The sequence below is a fragment of the Peromyscus maniculatus genome, chromosome 12 (genome assembly GCF_049852395.1).
Source record: "Peromyscus maniculatus bairdii isolate BWxNUB_F1_BW_parent chromosome 12, HU_Pman_BW_mat_3.1, whole genome shotgun sequence".
Classification (NCBI taxonomy): domain Eukaryota; kingdom Metazoa; phylum Chordata; class Mammalia; order Rodentia; family Cricetidae; genus Peromyscus; species Peromyscus maniculatus.
Window position 1 is genome coordinate 22,936,411 of NC_134863.1, and position 17,683 is coordinate 22,954,093.

At 39.8% G+C, this 17,683-nt stretch overlaps 1 protein-coding gene across 12 annotated transcripts in view; it reads left to right on the top strand.

Moving 5' to 3' along the window:
• The window catches only part of Dlg1 (discs large MAGUK scaffold protein 1), a 206,914-nt gene that overhangs the window by 54,011 nt on the left and 135,220 nt on the right, over positions 1–17,683 (top strand). For all 12 annotated transcript variants that reach the window (XM_076548687.1, XM_076548686.1, XM_076548689.1 and 9 more), the window contains exon 5: positions 12,458–12,622. In XM_076548687.1, the coding sequence (XP_076404802.1) occupies positions 12,458–12,622 (165 nt within the window). The remainder of the gene's footprint in view (positions 1–12,457; positions 12,623–17,683) is intronic.

The window sequence follows — 17,683 nt, forward strand, 5'->3', positions numbered from 1 at the left end:
TACACAGAAAAACCCTGTCTCAAAAAAACCAAAGGGGGGAAAATACTTAAAATACTTAAAAAATATATTTCTATTGCAGCTTGGTTATGGTTATAAATGGATTAATGGCCATGTGGATGCCTGAGGTCTGGGCTGCCACCTGGGACCATGGTAGTGTCCGAGGGCCACGCTGCCACTGGGACCATGCCAATCTTGAGTGGCCTGCACTGCCAGACCCGGCTACTACTGAGGACCATGTCTGGATCTGTGGTCTGTGTTAAAGTCTGAGTCCCCTGTTACCACCAAAGGGCACACGGAAGCCTGGGGTCTGGGCCACAACCTGTGGCCTTGTTGGTGTCCAGAGGCTGTGGCGCCACCAGAGCCGTCCTGATCTGAGTGGCCTGTTCTGCTGCTGCTGAGGGCCATGTCTGGCTCCATGGTCCTGCTACACTAGTGTCTGTGTTGATGTCTGTGGCCTGTGTTACCACAGGGGTCATAGAACCAGGCATGATGAAATCAGAAGACCATACTAAGCCGCCCTTCACTGGCCCTGGGAAAGCTGGCCCTGCCCCTCACTGGACACTGCAGCAAGAAAGCTAACCCCAACCCTCAGGAGAGACCTGCCCCCGCTCCCCATTCAGGAGAGATGGGCCCACCCTTCACCATGGATGAGGGGGAACTAGCCAATGGCCTGGGCTTAGGAGAGCTCACTCCACCCCTTGCCTGAGGGGGTCAGTCCCAGTGGCCCCGACTGACCAGCTCAGCTACCACCCAGGCCCACAGATGGGCCTTGGGTTGACCCACCCTAACATCTACCCCATCTGGGACCTGCTAGAGCTATGAAGGGATTGGTCCTGTGGAACAGTGTCTATAGAATCTTCATGACTGGGGAGCCTTGGGATATCTTGGAGGAGTTTGGTGAGGGCCCAGTGATGATGGTGTGCCAGAAAGACCAGTGACTTACTGCAATGAACATTTACAAGTAAAGCTGATTGGACAAAAGGGTATATATACTGTGGGACACACCAGAGCTCTTAATGCCCCGAGGGTGAAGGAAGAGGTGGGAAAGACAGAGGGAGCGAAGAGGGCTGGTTTGGGTTTTTGTTTTTTCCCTTTTGTTTGTTTGCTTGTTATGGTTTGAATTTTTTTAAAACTTGAATTTTCTTTTAAATTTTCTTTTGGGGGAACACTGCAGGGATGAGGGGCAGATATAGGAGATTGGAAAGTGAACAGAATTGGGGTGCATGACATGAAATTCCCAAAGAATCAACAAAGAAATTATGTTAAAAAATAAAGGCCGGGCGGTGGTGGCGCACGCCTTTAATCCCAGCACTCGGGTGGCAGAGCCAGGCGGATCTCTGTGAGTTTGAGGCCAGCCTGGGCTACAGAGTGAGTTCCAGGAAAGGCGCAAAGCTACACAGAGAAACCCTGTCTCAAAAAACAAATAAGTAAATGAAGGAAGGAGGGAGGGAGGGAAGGGGGGAAGGGAAAAGGAAAGGAAAGGGAAGGGGGAAGGAAAAGAAAGAGAAATCTACAGAGAGAGAGATCCAGGACAGGCACCCAAACAACACAGAAACCCTGTCTCAGATAAAAATAAATAAATAATTTAAAAAACTGATTAATAGGTGTTTACGCATATATAATTATAGTACGGAATTTGTAGTGAATACATGATTTTCAGGAGATGCCATTTCACGGTACTGGAGAGATGGTTTAGTGGGCGCAAGCAGCTGCTGTGCAAGCAGGAAAACCCGAGGTCAGACCCCAGCCTTAGTTACAGAACAGAACGCAGAGTGGATGCGGCTGTGTGCAGCTGTCATCTCGGCAGCCATCCGTAGGCGTGGAGACAAGGGTCGCTGGGGGTCGCAGGCTGCCAGCCCCGCTCCAGGTTCAGTGAGAGCCCTGTGTCAATGGGAATAAGGTGGAGGAGGTTTGATAGTAACAGAAGACCTGATGTTCTCTCTTGGCCTTGTGCAAGTGTACGTACACACACACACACACACACACACACACACACACACACACACACAAACACACTGTTCATGTAGGCTGTGACTCCTTACTCTGCCTCCTCGTCATATCCTTTAAGTAATAATCTCGTGGGGGTTTGCTGTCTTTTATTCCAGTTAGAGGCCATTGGGTGGGATGGTTTCCTGTCTCATATAATTGCCCCTGTACTACCCCTCACTAATTGGGAGGAAAACAAAGACAAAACCCTTACAGTGTAGATTTGAACAATCTGGCTGACAGATTTTATTCAGCTAACTCATGCTTAAGGCTGAGCTTACAAATAATTAAATACTAAATAAAACAGCAGCAGTTTAAATAAATGTTCCTCCCCTGCTACCTAGTACAACCAGCTTGGAGGTAAGGGTCTGTTCTAGGTACTAAGATTGCTCCATTGAGAGTCTGTTGTAATTCCAGTCATACTATAGAAAGAAGAGGTAGAAAGGGAGAGGGATGTGGTTTACAGAACCAGTAAGTGTCTGTTTATGTTTCATTGATCGTGTCTATCTTAATGTTGACTCTGTTAGCAAGAAAGAGTGGGGGCATGGTAGTTAGCTTTACGTAGCCTGTGCATTAGAGAAAAGCAAGGAGAGCAGGTGGGGGTGTTGAGTGAAGCAGTGTGTAATTTGACTTCGTGTATTAATTTTGCTGAAGTCATTAATTTCATAAGTGCTCTCACTAAATTATTTGTCCATTTAGCAGAAATACAAGATAAATTAAAACAGACATTCTTTTAAAAAATAGTATGTTTGTTATACAGAGTTATGTGCTTTGTAATGATGTTTCTATTCAAATGTATGGTGCACTTTGGCCATATTCACTTCCCCTTATCTGTTCTTGTCCTCTCTCACTAGTACCCTTTGTCTTCACAGCCCTGGTTCTATTTCGTGTCTGAGTGTGGTGGGTGTGTGCATTTACAGGCAAGTGGATAGAATTGGAGATCACCATATTTCGTGTAATAAGCCAAACCCAGAAGGATACATATTGGATGTTTTATCTCACACATGAAACCTAGATTGGCTTGCTTGTATACATTTCTTTCTCATGCCTTAGCACTCTTAAGACTTAAAGCAGTGTATTAAGTTAGAGTAGAGAGAACAGAAACCCTTGTTTCCAATTTTAGAGAAATACTTCCAGTTTTTCCCATTTAGGCTATAGGTTTATCATATGGCTATTGAAATATGCTTCTGTTCCTAGTTTCTTTGGGACTTGTTTGTTTTGAGACAGGGTTTCCCTGTGTAGCCCTGGCTGCCTTGAAACTCAGGAGCTACCTGGTCTTGAACTCAGATCTGTGCCTCCTGAGAGCTAGGATTAAAGTCCGTGTGGCATCACTATATCGGTCTTTGGGGCTTTTATGATAAAAGATGTTCATTTTTTGTCAGAGGCCTTTCTTGTATCCTTTGTGATAATTATTGTAGTTGGATTTTTTTGTCAGCTCCTCAATAATGATATGGAGACTTCTTAATTATGAAAGTTTGGCCTTAGCTTAGGCTTGTTTCTAACTAGCTCTTACAACTTAAATTAACCTGCATTTTTTATTCCACATTCTTTTACTGGCTTGTTACTTCATCTCCACTATGCCCATTCTGGTTATTCAGCATCTGGCTGGTAACTCCTCTTCCCAGTGTCCTTTCTGTCCACACATATTGCTTAGCTATTGGCTGTTCAGCTTTTTATTAAGCCAATCAGAGTGACACATCTTCATAATGTACAAAAAGATTATTCCACAACATTTTCCTCTTTTTGTCTAAATAAAAAGGAAAGGTTTTAACTCTAAAAATACAAAACTATATACAATAAGAACAATTACAAGGTAAGAAATATACTCACAATATCCAGTCCATATGTATTTGGCAAATTCAGAGAAAATACTCTATTATCCTATCTTGATGAGTCCAAAGTTTTGTACCTAATTTACTTTCTATTAAGACTAAAGAAAAACTAGATAACTATAACTATTTAGTTTTTAACTCTATCAAAGGCCCGAGAAGGATATAATATTACCTGAGTAAATAGGAAGTGCAGAGAAGGCAACTTCCAAAGCTATGGAAATGACAGGGACATCTGGTTGCCTGGACAGTCACCCTAGGCTCCTCTGTAATGTTGGGGCATCCATCTTTGGCCTACAGGCCTTGAATATCTGACAGGGTTTTCCATGAAGCAGGAATTTTGAAGGACTGTCTTGTCTTGTCTTGGCAAAGTTTGGTGGTCTTATCCCTCTGTGTCCTGCTTGTCCAGTTTGTACAGTATATTGTTAGCAGTCAAGGCAACTGGCAAGCTTTGCCACAATGAAAGCAATCTCAGTAAGGAGATTCTTTGATGCCCACCTTCCTTTTTTGAAGTGAATTGGTGCTGCCAGAAGCAGACATGTCTCATTATTATGAAAAGCTTTGTTATTAAAACATTTTAAATGCATATTCTGTAGGTCTTTGAAGTGTTTGAAGATTACCTGTCTATCTAAATATATCTCTGTATGACCTTGAAAACATATGTAACTTGAGCATAAGTTTAATTGTTATAAATGACTATTAACCTGTATTTTTTTATTATCCTAAATAGCTTTCAAGGACTAAAACTTAATACATTTTTAAATGAGCTGCATAGGTACAATACTTTAAACAAGAGTAGAAACATATATACAGTATAACAAAAATAACCTTAATTTATATCAATATACAACAATCCATACCAATGTAAAATATTTGAGACTAATGGTTGTTCAGAAGTAGACTCAACAATCTGCCCTTTATCCCATCATTTATATACCATATCCCCCTTTTTTCCCTTCAGAAAGAGATCCCTAAATTGAACCTTTGTTTAGCTTTCTCCCTGACTATGACCAGTAACAATTTGTAACTAACTTCCCCAAATGATGTTTAACATCCATAACTCACCAAACGACCAAAAACCATCCACCCCATTTCTTGGGAATATGGACGTTGAGTTCTCTAGACTGATTGCTGTTGTTTGGGGGCAATGACATCGTTAGGAGACACTGAGAAAATTGAGATAATGACTAAGTCCTGGAGAGCTAGCTGTTGTCCAGTCTCGGTGTGATGGGGGGGTGCACGGCTTAGCTGAAGTCTGGCTGGAGTAGTCTGTGAGGCTGGACCATCTCAGCCAGCAGCCTTGAAGCTGCTCTGGATGTAGAATTCTGAGGACACTGCAACAGAAGCATCTGAGATGTTAGATCACCCGGGCCACCTGTTTTCATTGGTGTCTGGTCCCCTTGTTCTGAAAACACACCAACTTTCAAAGGTAACATACATATCTGCATTAATGCAAGTGTGGACTGTGTGTTGTGCACAAACCAGCCAAAGAAGATTTTTTTTGTTTTATGTTTGAGTAGGTAAAATGTATGTCACCTGTCTTGTAGTTTTTCTAGGTTTATTTCTTTACATCTGTAGTCAGAATTTTAAGGGAGTCTTTCCCGATCAAATCTGATCTCTATCAAACTTGAATGAATCCACAGCCTTTCATTTTCTGTGGAAACAAAAGTGTAACTTCTTCCCCAACATAACATTTTTTTTTACTTCCATTTTTAAGTTCATACATTTTTAAAAATATATAGGTTGCTTTAATTTAGTAGGTTTTTTTTTTATAATTCATTCTCTCAGCAGCTATTGTTTGCTCATCAGCAGTCAAAAAATTAGAAGTCAACAAGACACCATATAGGATCCAGACTGCAACTAACATATTCACTCCCCCACCCTGCGCTCACTCCCTCTCAAATCTCTTTGGCAAAATTAGCCAAAACCAGGTTTAGACTCCATTTTATTATTTATTTTCTACTATATTTTTAAATTCTTATCTATTATTACTTCTTTGTTTCAGCCTTCAGGACTAAAAATAAATATTGCCAGAAACTACCTTTGAATTAGTCTGTACATACTGAAAAATAATGAATATGTCCCCATACCACTGGACTATAGTATTTAATGCTACCTTGAAACCAGTCACTAAACATTAATAGATAAACTTTTTATTTAAGAATACTCTTTTTACACATACACACCACATACGTGACACAAAATAGAAGTGCAGGGTACAATTGAACACTGTTCTACTTTGCTACAAAAACCACACTTTTAGAGTCTACACATCAGTGGAGCTCTGTGTTATGTATTGTTCTGTATTCTTTGTTGTTCTGCGCTTCGCTTTCTTCATTTAGCATGACCTCCAGTTCCATCCATGTTGGCACAAGTGACAGGATTCCATTCCTTTTTAATATTGGATAACATTCTGTCTGTATATGTACTACCACATTTTCATTACCTGTTCACCTGTTGATCAGTAATTCAGTTATTTCCATTTATCAGCTGCAGTAAACCTGCAAAGTACAGGTGCGGTGACTTTGTTAAATTCCTACTTTGTTGGGTGTATCCCAGTAGTGAGATCGCTGGATCATATGGTAATCCTATTTGTGTGTGTGTGTGTGTGTGTGTGTGTGTGTGTGTGTGTGTGTGTGTGTGTGTGTGTAATTTTTCGAGACAGAGTATCTCTGTGTAGCCCCACTGTCCTGGAAATAGTTCTGTCGACCAGGCCGTCTTGAACTCATAGAGATCTGCCTGCCTCTGCCTCCTGAGTACTGAGATTAAAGGCGTGCCCTGCCACTGCCTGGCCTATTTTTAAAAATTTAAGGAACTTCCCTACTGTTTCCATAGTGAGTATATTGACTTATATTCTCATCAACAGCATACAAAGATTACCAGTGGTCTTTTGATAATAGCCATCTAATAATAGTCAAATGGTACCTAGTGTGTCTTTGATTTGTATTTCTGTATTGGCTGCTGATGTGGAGCCTGGGTCACGTGCCTCTTGGCCTTTTCTTTGCCTCATTTTAAGAAATGTCTGTTTCTGTCCATTTCCCAGTTTTATATTGGGTTATTTGGTGGTTTAACTATTGCATGTTTTAAATTACTCTCTTTTTCTGCTTGCTGAGCCTGTGTTAAATGTGTAGCCTTCACTTTCCTCATTCTGTAGCTTGTCTTTCAGTCATGAGTGCAGCTTTTCTTGTGCAGCAAGTTTTTCTTTGAAATCTCATTTGTCTACTCTTGTTTCCTGTCTGAGGTCTTATCAAAATTTCCTTGCCATTCTAATGTCCTGAGCTATTGTCCCTATTTTCTTTTAGTGGCTTCATTGTTTTAGGTCTTACAACTAAATTTTTAATCCATTTTGAGTTGATTTGTGTTAACAGGGATTTGGTTTCATTCTTCATAGACTATCAAATTTTCTCAACATTCATTAAATTAAAATACACTTTCAGCCCGGTGGTGGTGGCTGCCTTTTTTAATCCCAGTACTTGGGAGGCAGAGGCAGGTGGATCTCTGTTAGTTTGAGGCCAGCCTGGGCAACAGAGTGAGTTCCAGGAAAGGCGCCAAAACTACACAGAGAAACCCTGTCTTGAAAAACAAAAAACAAAAAAGCAAACAAAAAACCACTTTCAGGTTCAGTAGCATAATGCCTCCTGCTTTGTTCTGTTGATGATTGCTTTGGCTGTTTTGACTATGGTTGCATTTGAATGGCTAGGTTCCTTTTTCTAGTTCTATAAACAATGCCACATGTATTTTGGTATGTGTATTGAATATTTAGGTCATGCTACCAGCTCAGCTACACCCCACCCATTGTGTGTGTGTGTGTGTGTGTGTGTGTGTGTGTGTGTGTGTGTGTGTGTGTGTATCTGTAGTGACTTCTAGAATCAGGAGGTGTGAGTTTTTCCCTCATTCTTAATGTTCAGAGATTTATTTTGGCTATTCTTGGTCCCTTGCAATTCCATATGAACATTAGAATCTGCTTGAAAATTTGGGAGGGAAGGGGGAGGGAGGGAGGGAGTGTGCCAGATGAGATATTGAAAGCTATTATGGGTCATCTTAGGAGGGTGGTAACCAATTTTTGTGTGTAATGAAATCTAATTATAGAAAAATTCAGGCATTTCTCCTGTTACTTCTGTATATATCATGCTAGCAAATTACCAAATAATTGGTGAAGTGTTGCTTTTACACGCGTTCCATTTAGTTAGTGAAAAAAATTAGCTTGTCATCAATTTGCAAACCCTTCTCTGGGAATGCCTTGTTTTAAGCACTAAGTATCAAGAAGTACTAATATCACAAAAATAAATAGCTAGAAATTTTGTGCTTTCTGATGAAAGAACACACCATTAGATGGCTCAGTGGTTAGGAGGACGTGGGTTGGGTTCCCAGCACCCACATGGCTGCTGACAGCAATCAGTAACTCCAGTTTCAGAGGACCTGTTGCTTTCTTCTGGCCCCTAAGGACACTGCAAACGTAAATGCAGGCAAAACACACTCATACATAAAAGAAAAATAAATTTATTTTAAAGAAAAGAAAATGAAATAAGAGATCGAGAGGAAATGTGTAGATTAAAAAGTGATTAGAAAACAGTATTTAAAATGATTTCTCTGGCCTTTCAAAATGAACTTAATTTATTTCTTATTGTTAATTTCTTTAATCTACATTCATGAGTGTGAGTATATGCATTTTTACACAATGAACACATCTATATGCCTATTCAGTGTATTCCTATAGTCACTATTGTTTTGCCTTAAAATGTATTTGTAATTTTATTTATGCACATAAACAACTTTTTTTTATAAAATATAAATACCTAATTTTGAAACATGCTTTTTTTCAGTTCAGTAATTTATATCTTCAGCCTTTCCTTTCCTTTTTTTTTTTTTTTTTTTTTGTTGTTGTTGTTGTTGTTGTTGGGGGGGGGGTGTTTCTTTGTAGCTTTGGTGCCTGTCCTGGAACTCATTCTGTAGACCAGACTAGCCCTCGAACTCACAGAGATCCACCTGTCTCTGCCTTCTGAGTGCTGGGATTAAAGGCGTGCGCCACCACCTGTAGCATGAATCTTAAAAAGTTCTTATATATAAAATCAAACCTGGGTCAGGTATTGGGGTAAACTGGAAGATCAGAGAGCCAGAACAAGCCACAGCTACCTCACCTCGCCAGATCCTCAGCTGGTCTTGTTTCCTCAGACTGGAGGCCTCTGAGTCCTCATCCAGAATGGGTCTCAGCTGAACTGTGCTGCTAGAAGCCTGAAAGCTTAACCAGGCCAAATGCTTCTAGTTTCTGGTCCTCACGCTTTATATACCTTTCTGCTTTCTACCACCACTCTCTGGGATTAAAGGCTCGCTTTCTGGGATTAAAGGCGTATGTCACCATGTCTAGCCATTTCCAATGTGGCCTTGAACTCACAGAGATCCAGAGGGATTTCTACCTCTGGAGTGCTAGGATTAAAGGTGTGAGTGCCACCATTTTCTAGCCTTTGTAACTAGTGGCTGTTCTGTTCTCTGACCCCAGATAAATTTATTAGGGTACACAATATTTTGGGGAACACAATACCATCACATTTCTTTTTTTTCTAATATTTTTAAAAAGCTTATAACTAATACAAGAAAAATTATATCCAATAAGTATATACAATATACACAGTCAAGATTACATTAATGATATCTAGTCCATTAACATTTGACAGATTCAGAATAAAAACTCCATTATATATTAACAGTGTCCAAACCAAACTCAGATAAACTCAGACCAAAAAATTTTCATTACTTATCTTATTTAAAACAAGTAGTTCCTTTTTAAAAGTAGATTCCATAATCTCCCTTTTCATCTTATCATATCCATAACCACCTCCTGGTCCTATTGCATTTTTACTTGATTTAACTTACATAGTATTTCCTATGATGCCTGTATCATAGTTTACTTAGCCTTTTTTTTTTTTTGTTGTGGGGGTGACAGGGAGAATCTATTAATAGGTACTTTTAATTTTTCCCCCAAACTACTCTGAAGTCAAAGTCCTTGTGGAGGTATTTCTCCTAAAAGTACATGCGACTTGGTGGAACTCCTATAAAGTTACAAATGTGATTTCTTTGTGTCATATCTGCCATGAGTAAAGTTTGCTTCCACTCAGCTGAGTTAGGTATCTACTACAAAAAGAACGTTCTCTGATGAGGGTTAAGAGTATAAAGATAAGAACTTAGGGTACAGTTTATTACTATGTACAATTAGCATAAGAATAGTACTAGGTTCTCCCCTAGGAACTATGACCTAGACAGCCATTGGCTTTTGGCCCAGGGGACTAGGAGCGGGTTCCATCTTGTGGAGCAGACTTCAAGTGCAGTCAGGAAGTGGTTGGTTACTGTTAGCGTTCACATCACTCTTTTCATTGCATCAAGGCCATATCTTGCCAGGCCAGGCACTATTTTTATTCAGCCAGTATTGGTGTTCTTCATTGATACGCTTTCTTTTCATTGTGCTGCTCTTTTGTTTTCTCTGACAATGACACTGGGTGACATAACAGACATTTTCATACAAGTATGTGATGTACATTGGGGCGTATTTCTCCTCCTTTGCTTCCCTTCTTTCCTTGTTCGTCACCTTTGTCCCCTAGATAGTTTCACACCATGTGTACTTCCATGATTTGATGTATTTACATAAGTCTAAGAACCACAAAGGAGATAAAACATGCACTATTTATCCTCCTGAGACTGACTTTATTTGCCTAATTATTATCTCCAGGTGCATTCATTTTTCTGTAAACGTCTTTATAGCTAAAAGAATTCTCTTTGTGCATACGTGGACAAACAATTTTCTTTGTCCATTCCTCTGTAGATGGATATCTCCTTAAAGCTGTTGGGACCTCCACGTGGAGTTGATTTTTGTGCAGCGTGAAAAATAGAAATTTAGTTCTAGTCTTCTACATGTGTGTCATTGATAATGTTTCTAAGATTGATTCCTAGAAGTAGAATTACTAGGCAAAGAAATAAAAATATTTTCCAAGCCTTTGAATCATTGTGAGACTGTCCTCAGAAAGATTCTTAATGTGAATGTGATGAATTTTGCACGTTTTTCTTCATGCTGACACTTCTGCTTATTGAACAAGTTGAGCATTTTCCTGTAAGGTATTGGCCTGTTTGTGTGACTTTTAAACATACTTATTTGTGTTTGTTGGCTATTCTTTTCTAATAATTTCTCTCTCTCTCTCTCTCTCTCTCTCTCTCTCTCTCTCTCTCTCTTTCTCTCTCTCTCTCACACACACACACACACACACACACACACACACACACACACACACACACACACACACGGTTTCTCTGTATAGTTTTGGTACCTGTCCTGGATCTCGTGCTGTAGACCAGGCTGGCCTCGAACTCACAGATATCTACCTGTCTCTGCTGGAATTAAAGCTACCACTGCCTGACACATTATTTTTTCTTTATTGTTAGTTTTATTTGTGAGTGATCTGAGTGTGTTTTGTTTTAACTTTTTGTAGAGAACAAACATAGCCTGAATTGGAAAATGTGCCTTATTTTTTTCCAGTTCCTATTACTATTATTTACTTTTATATGTTATGAGGTAAATTTGTTTTTAAAAGTTATGTTAGTCTTTTAAAAATAGATTGCAACCCCCCCCCCCAGAAAAAAAAAACCACCCTAATCCCCAGCACTTAGGAGGCAGAGGCAGGCAGATCACTGTGAGTTCGAGGCCAACCTGGTCTACAAAATGAGTTCCAGGACAACTAGGTCTACACAGAGAAACCCTGTCTCAAAATACAACAACAGAAACAAAACAAAACAAAAAAGATTGTGCAGGGGCTGGAGAGGTGGCTCTGGTTAAGAGCACTGGCTGCTCATCTCGGGAACCTGAGTTCGATTCCCAGCACCCAGGTGGCAGCTCACACCTGTCTGTAATTCCAAGATCTAATACCCTCACACTGACATACATGCAGGCAAGACATCAGTGCACATAAAATAAAAGTAAACAAACCAACAAAAAAATTGCATAGGACCGGGTATGGCAGTGTACACCTTTAATCCTAGCACTTGGGAGACAGAGGCAGGCAGATCTCTGTGACTCTTATATGTTGGAGGCCAGCCTGGTCTACATAAGTAAATAATAGGACGACAGGGCGACAGAGTGAGACCCTGTCTCAAACAAACAAACAAAGATTGCAAAGAAAAGAGAAGTGTCTCTCTGTCCATCTATCTATCCATGCACAGACAAGTGATTAAGATTATTTTGTTAGGTAAAGGAAAATGCTATTTTCTGCTGGGCTAATTTTCAGTTCTAAATTAAAATGGCTGACTGGCTTATTTTCTTTTTTGTACAAGTTAACAGAACAAGAAACCAGACCAGTTTAGCTAAATAAGCAGATTTTTGTGCTGACTTCATTCAAACATTTGCCTTTTAGAGATACATATAGTGTTGGATAAGAAAGAAATGGTCAAATTGATATTTAAACTTATATTGCAATTTTTAAACCTTTATCAAGATTTTTAAAATAGAGTCCTGTTTGTCTCAAATTTTATGAATAAACTGTATAAAATGCTTTTATATTGTTTATGTTTAATATTTGAATAGTTATGAAAATCATTAGTTGAATTAAGCTTCCTTTGGTTTTAGGGTTTCTTCGTATTTAATAGTTTTCTTTACTTCACAGAAATACCGGTATCAGGATGAAGAGGTACCTCCTCCAGAGCACATTTCCCCACAAGTCACTAATGAGGTGCTAGGTCCAGAATTGGTTCATGTCTCAGAAAAGAACCTGTCAGAGATAGAGAATGTCCATGGATTTGTTTCTCATTCTCATATTTCACCAATAAAGGTAGGATAATAACTGTTTGTTACTATTATTTATTGCTATGACTTAGATGTTACTTTTGTTTATAAATAATTGTTCAAGCTCATGTAAATTCCCCACTCTTTGGGTTGGTTTTAGTTTTATAGTCCTAAAGAATTTCCTGCTTTTTAGTAGCATTTCAAATTCATTTTTAAACACTTAACATAAGTCTTTTAAATTTCTGTCTTGGTCTGATCTCTTCTTTCTTCCTAATCACAATCCTGAATTTGATGTTTACCTTTAAAGTTCTGCTACATATTTAGAGTTATAATCAATGTATTGTGTTGTATATTTTGAACTTTATTTAATAGATTCATATATTAACTTGCATTTTTGTGCAACATTATATTCCTACAACTTATTTAGTTTCACAATGTAGAGTTTTCTATTTTATATGCATTCATAATTTTTCTCACTTTTAATTGGTATTGAATTTTAGGTTACTGCTAGCTAAAAATAGAGGAGAGACATATGACCCCCCCTCCCCCATTATGGTGCCAAACTACAATATTTGTATAATTTTCACTTTGAAAAGCAAGATGCAGGGCTTTAATTGGTCTGTATTCTCATAAATACATAGTGTTCTTATTTTCCTTTCCTCATTGTGTCTTGAATATACATATTCCTTTTTATAGTGAGCTAGGATATACTTACTCATCAGTCAGGTTTCTTGTTTTGTGGCTTGCCTACTTAGGATTTTTGCTTGCTTTTGTGTGGAACATCATTTGACCAGTTTGTAAGTGAATGGGTTTTTATGTTTGTTTCTTTGTTGTTGTTATCCATTCCCCTCCATATTCTGATTGAATCCTTTGTTTATTGTAAATATTGCTTATAAAGAACATTTCTTTACCTTTTCTGTAGCTCAGACTGACTAGGATCTTCAGTTCTCTTGTATCAGCCTCCCGAATGCTACTGGGATTACAGGTCTGGGCTACCATACCCAGTACTGTTTCAAGTGGTTTTTTAGCTAATACGTAATAGCAAAACTTAGAGAACTTTAAGAGCTTGCCCAGCATGGTGCCATATACTTGTAATCTCATACCCCTGGGGCCTGAGCTAGAGACTGCTGCAAGAGAAAAGTCAAGTTTGGGCTGCATAGAGAAACTGTGGCCTTCCCTTTACTCCCAAATAAAAGGAAAAGATGAATATTCGAAATAGATTGCATAGTATATTTGTACTGTGTATACTTACACTATAATATATTTGATGGACATATTCAGTCTGCAATATTTGTTTCCTATTTATTTGTTTGTTTATTCTTTTCTCATACAATATATGACAATCACAGCTTCCCCTCCCTCTACTCCTCCCAGTTCCACTCTCCCCCAGATCCTCTCTCCGACCCCCATCTTCCCCTATAAAAGAGTAGATCTCCTAGGGACATCACCTGAACATGGCACAATACAATACAATAATACCAGGCACCAACCTTCACATCAAGGTTGCTTGTAGCAACCCAGTAGGAGGAAAAGGGTCCCAAGAGCAGGCAAAAGAGTCAGAGACACCCCCCCTCCTACTGTCAGGAGTCCTTCAAAAACACCAAGCTAACAACCATAACTGATACGCAAAGGACCTAGCACAGATCCATGCAGGCCCCACAATTGCCAGTTCAGTCCCCGTTAGATCCCATGATCCCTGGCTAGTTGATTCTGCAGACCATGCGTTCTTGGTGTCCTTGACCCCCCTGACTCCCAAAATTCCTCCTTCCCCTCTTCTGCGAGAGCTCTGAGGGAAGAAACCTGATGGAGACCTCCAACCTGGACTCTTTCTCTCCACCTCTTGTTTGGCTGTAGCTCTCTATATCCACTCCCTCCCTTCAGCTGCCGGACGAAGCCTCTGATGATAACTGGACAAGGCACCAGTCTATGAGTATAGCAGATCATCATTAAGAATCATTCATTAATTTTCATTTATTTATTTATTTGCCAGTTGTGTTTGGCTCTGCCCTGGGTCTCCAGTTCTTGGGTCATCCAGACAATGGCAGACATGGGCTCCCTCTGGTGGCATGGGCCTCAAATTAGACTAGTCATAGTTGGTCACTCCCAGGAGTTCTGAACTACCCCTTGCTCCATCACATTTTTTTTTTTTTTTTTTTTGGTTTTTCGAGACAGAGTTTCTCTGTGTAGTTTTGGTGCCTGTCCTGGATCTCGCTCTGTAGCCCAGGCTGGCCTGGAACTCACAGAGATCCGCCTGCCTCTGCCTCCCGAGTGCTGGGATTAACTGCCCGGCCTGCTCCATCACATCTTACAGGCAGGACAGATTGTAGGTCAAAGGTTTTGTGGCTGGGTTGGTGTCCAGTCCCACCGCTGGAAGCCTTGCCTGGTTTCAGAAGGTGGACATTTTAGGCTCTGTATCCTCGTTAGGGTCACCCTCATAGACTCGAGGGAGTTTCCACTGCACTCGATTTTCACATCACCCCCTCCCCGCTGCCTTCCACTTCCAATTGTCTCTCCCCATGCTCTCTTCTTCCACCCCACCTGATCCCAGCTCACTTGCCCTCAGTCAACTGGCAGAGTCCGTTCTCTTCTCCTTCCCAGGAGATCCATGTGGGTCCCCCTTGAGCCCTCCTTGTTAACTTAGCTGCTCTGAGTCTGTGGATTATAATATGATTATCCTTTACTTTACAGTTAATATCCATTTAAAAATGAGTACATACCATGTTTGTCTTTCTGCATCTGGGCTACCTCACTCATGATGAGCTTTTCTAGTTCCATCCATTTGCCTACAAATTTCATGATGTCATTTTTTAAAATAGCTGAATACACCATTTTGTAAATGTACCACATTTACTTTATCCGTTCTTTGGTTGAGGGACATCTAGGTTATTTCCATTTTCTGACCATTGTGAATAAAGCTGCTATGGATCTAGTTAAGCAGGTGTCCTTTGGTAAGATGGAGCATCCTTTGGGTTATGTGCAAGAGTGGTACAGCTGGGTCTTGAGGTAGGTCAATCCCCAATTTTATGAGAAACGACCATACTGACTTCCACAGTGGCTTATACACGTTTGCACTCCCACCAGCAGTGGAGGAGTGTTCCCCTTGCTCCACATCCTTGCCACTTGTGTTATTGATCGTAACCATCTGACAGGTGTAAGATGGAATCTCAAAGTAGTTTTGATTTGCATTTCCCTAATATTTTAGATATTAGCCCTCTATTGGATGTGGAGTTGCTGAAAATCATTTCCCATTACGTAGGCTGCTGTTTTGTCCTTTTAACAGTGTCTTGCCTTAAAAAAGCTTTTCAGTTTCATGAGGTCTCATTTATTAATTCTTGATCTTAGTGCTTGCAATATTAGTGTTCTGTTCAGGAATTTGTCTCCTTGTGCCAATGCATTCAAAACTACTCCCCACTTTCTCTTCTATCTGGTTCAGTTTATCTGGTTTAATGTTCAGATCTTTGAAACACTTGGACTTGAGTTTTGTGCAGGATAGTAAGTATGGATCTTTGTTGTTGTTCTTTCCCAGCTCCCAAATAAATCACACACGGAGTCTTATTACTTATAGATGCCTGGCCTTAGCTTGGCTTATTTTATTTCTAGCCAGCTTTTTTTAGTTAAAATATCCCATCTACCTTTTGCCTCTGGGCTTTTACCTTTTTCTTATTTCTGTAAATCTTACTCTTACTCAGTGGCTTGCTTTATAGCTGGGTGGCTGGGCCTTGGAGTACACTCCTTCTCTGGCTACTTCTTTCTCTTTCCTCCCAGATTTCTCCTTCTATATATTATATATTCTCTCTGCCTGCCAACCCCACCTATCCTTTCTCCTGCCTCGCTATTGGCCGTTTAGCTCTTTATTAAACAATCAGGTGTTTTAGGCAGGCACAGTAACACAGCTTCACAGAGTTAAACAAATGCAACATAAACTAAAATAACACACCTTAAAATAATATTCTACAACAGATTTATTTGTGTTCTTCAACATGGAGACATCCAGTTAGACTTTTGAACATCCAGTTGTTCAGGATTGTTTTAGGTATCCCTAGTTTTTTGTTTTTTGTTTTGTTTTGGGTTTTTTTTTTTTTTTTTTTGTTTTGTTTTCTACATGAGGTTGAGTACTGTCATTTCAAGGTCTATAAAAAATTGTTTTGGAATTTTAATGGGGATTGTATTGAATCTGTAGAATTCTCTTGGTAGGATGGCCATTTTACAATGTTAATCCTGCTGATCCATGAGCATGGGAAATCTTTCCATCTTCTGATTATCTTCTTAGATTTCTTTCTTCAAATGTGTGAAGTTTTTGTTATACAAGTCTTCACTTGCTTGGATAGCATTACCCCAAGATGCTTTATATTTTTGTGGCTATTGTGAAGGGTGTTGTGTCCCTGATTTCTTTCTCAGTCCATTTGTCATTTGTATATAGGAGGGCTACTGTTTTTTTGTTTGTTTGTTTGTTTGTTTTTTTTTGTTTTGTTTTGTTTTTAGTTAATCTTGTATCCAGGCACTTCCCTGAAGGTATTTATCAGCTGTGGGAGTTCCTTGGAAGACTTTTTGGTGTTCCTTATGTATACTATCATATAACCTACAAATAACGATACTTTGACTTCTTCCTTTCCAATTTGTATCCCTTGATCTCATTTAATGGTTGAGCAGGGAGTCTCTACCAGAATTGGAGGCTGGACTTCTGGCAGCTGGCATGGCCTCTGGTTGATCAGAGGGTCTCTGCCCCAAATTGTGGCCTGGGACACAGTGATGAGGAGTGGGATAGGTGGATTGGGGATAGCGCTGGGGGAGGGGCACCAAGAGAGAGGGGATGGCGGGTAGCCTACCTGGACTTCTGTTGGCTGGCGTGGCCTCTGGTCAAGCAGGGGTTCTCCCTGTTTCCTCTTTTATATAGGGTAAGGAAAGAGATAGTGAGTAATCTTTGGATAAAAAGATGTATGGGGATATTTCTTTAAGATAGATTCCTAGAACTCAGATTACTGAGTCAAAATTATAATATTTTCGTAAGTTCTTGATATTTGATAGACTGTATTATGATATAATTGCAATAATTTGGAGGATTTCTTTTCCTACCTGTGTATAAATTATTGTGACAGTCACCTCATAA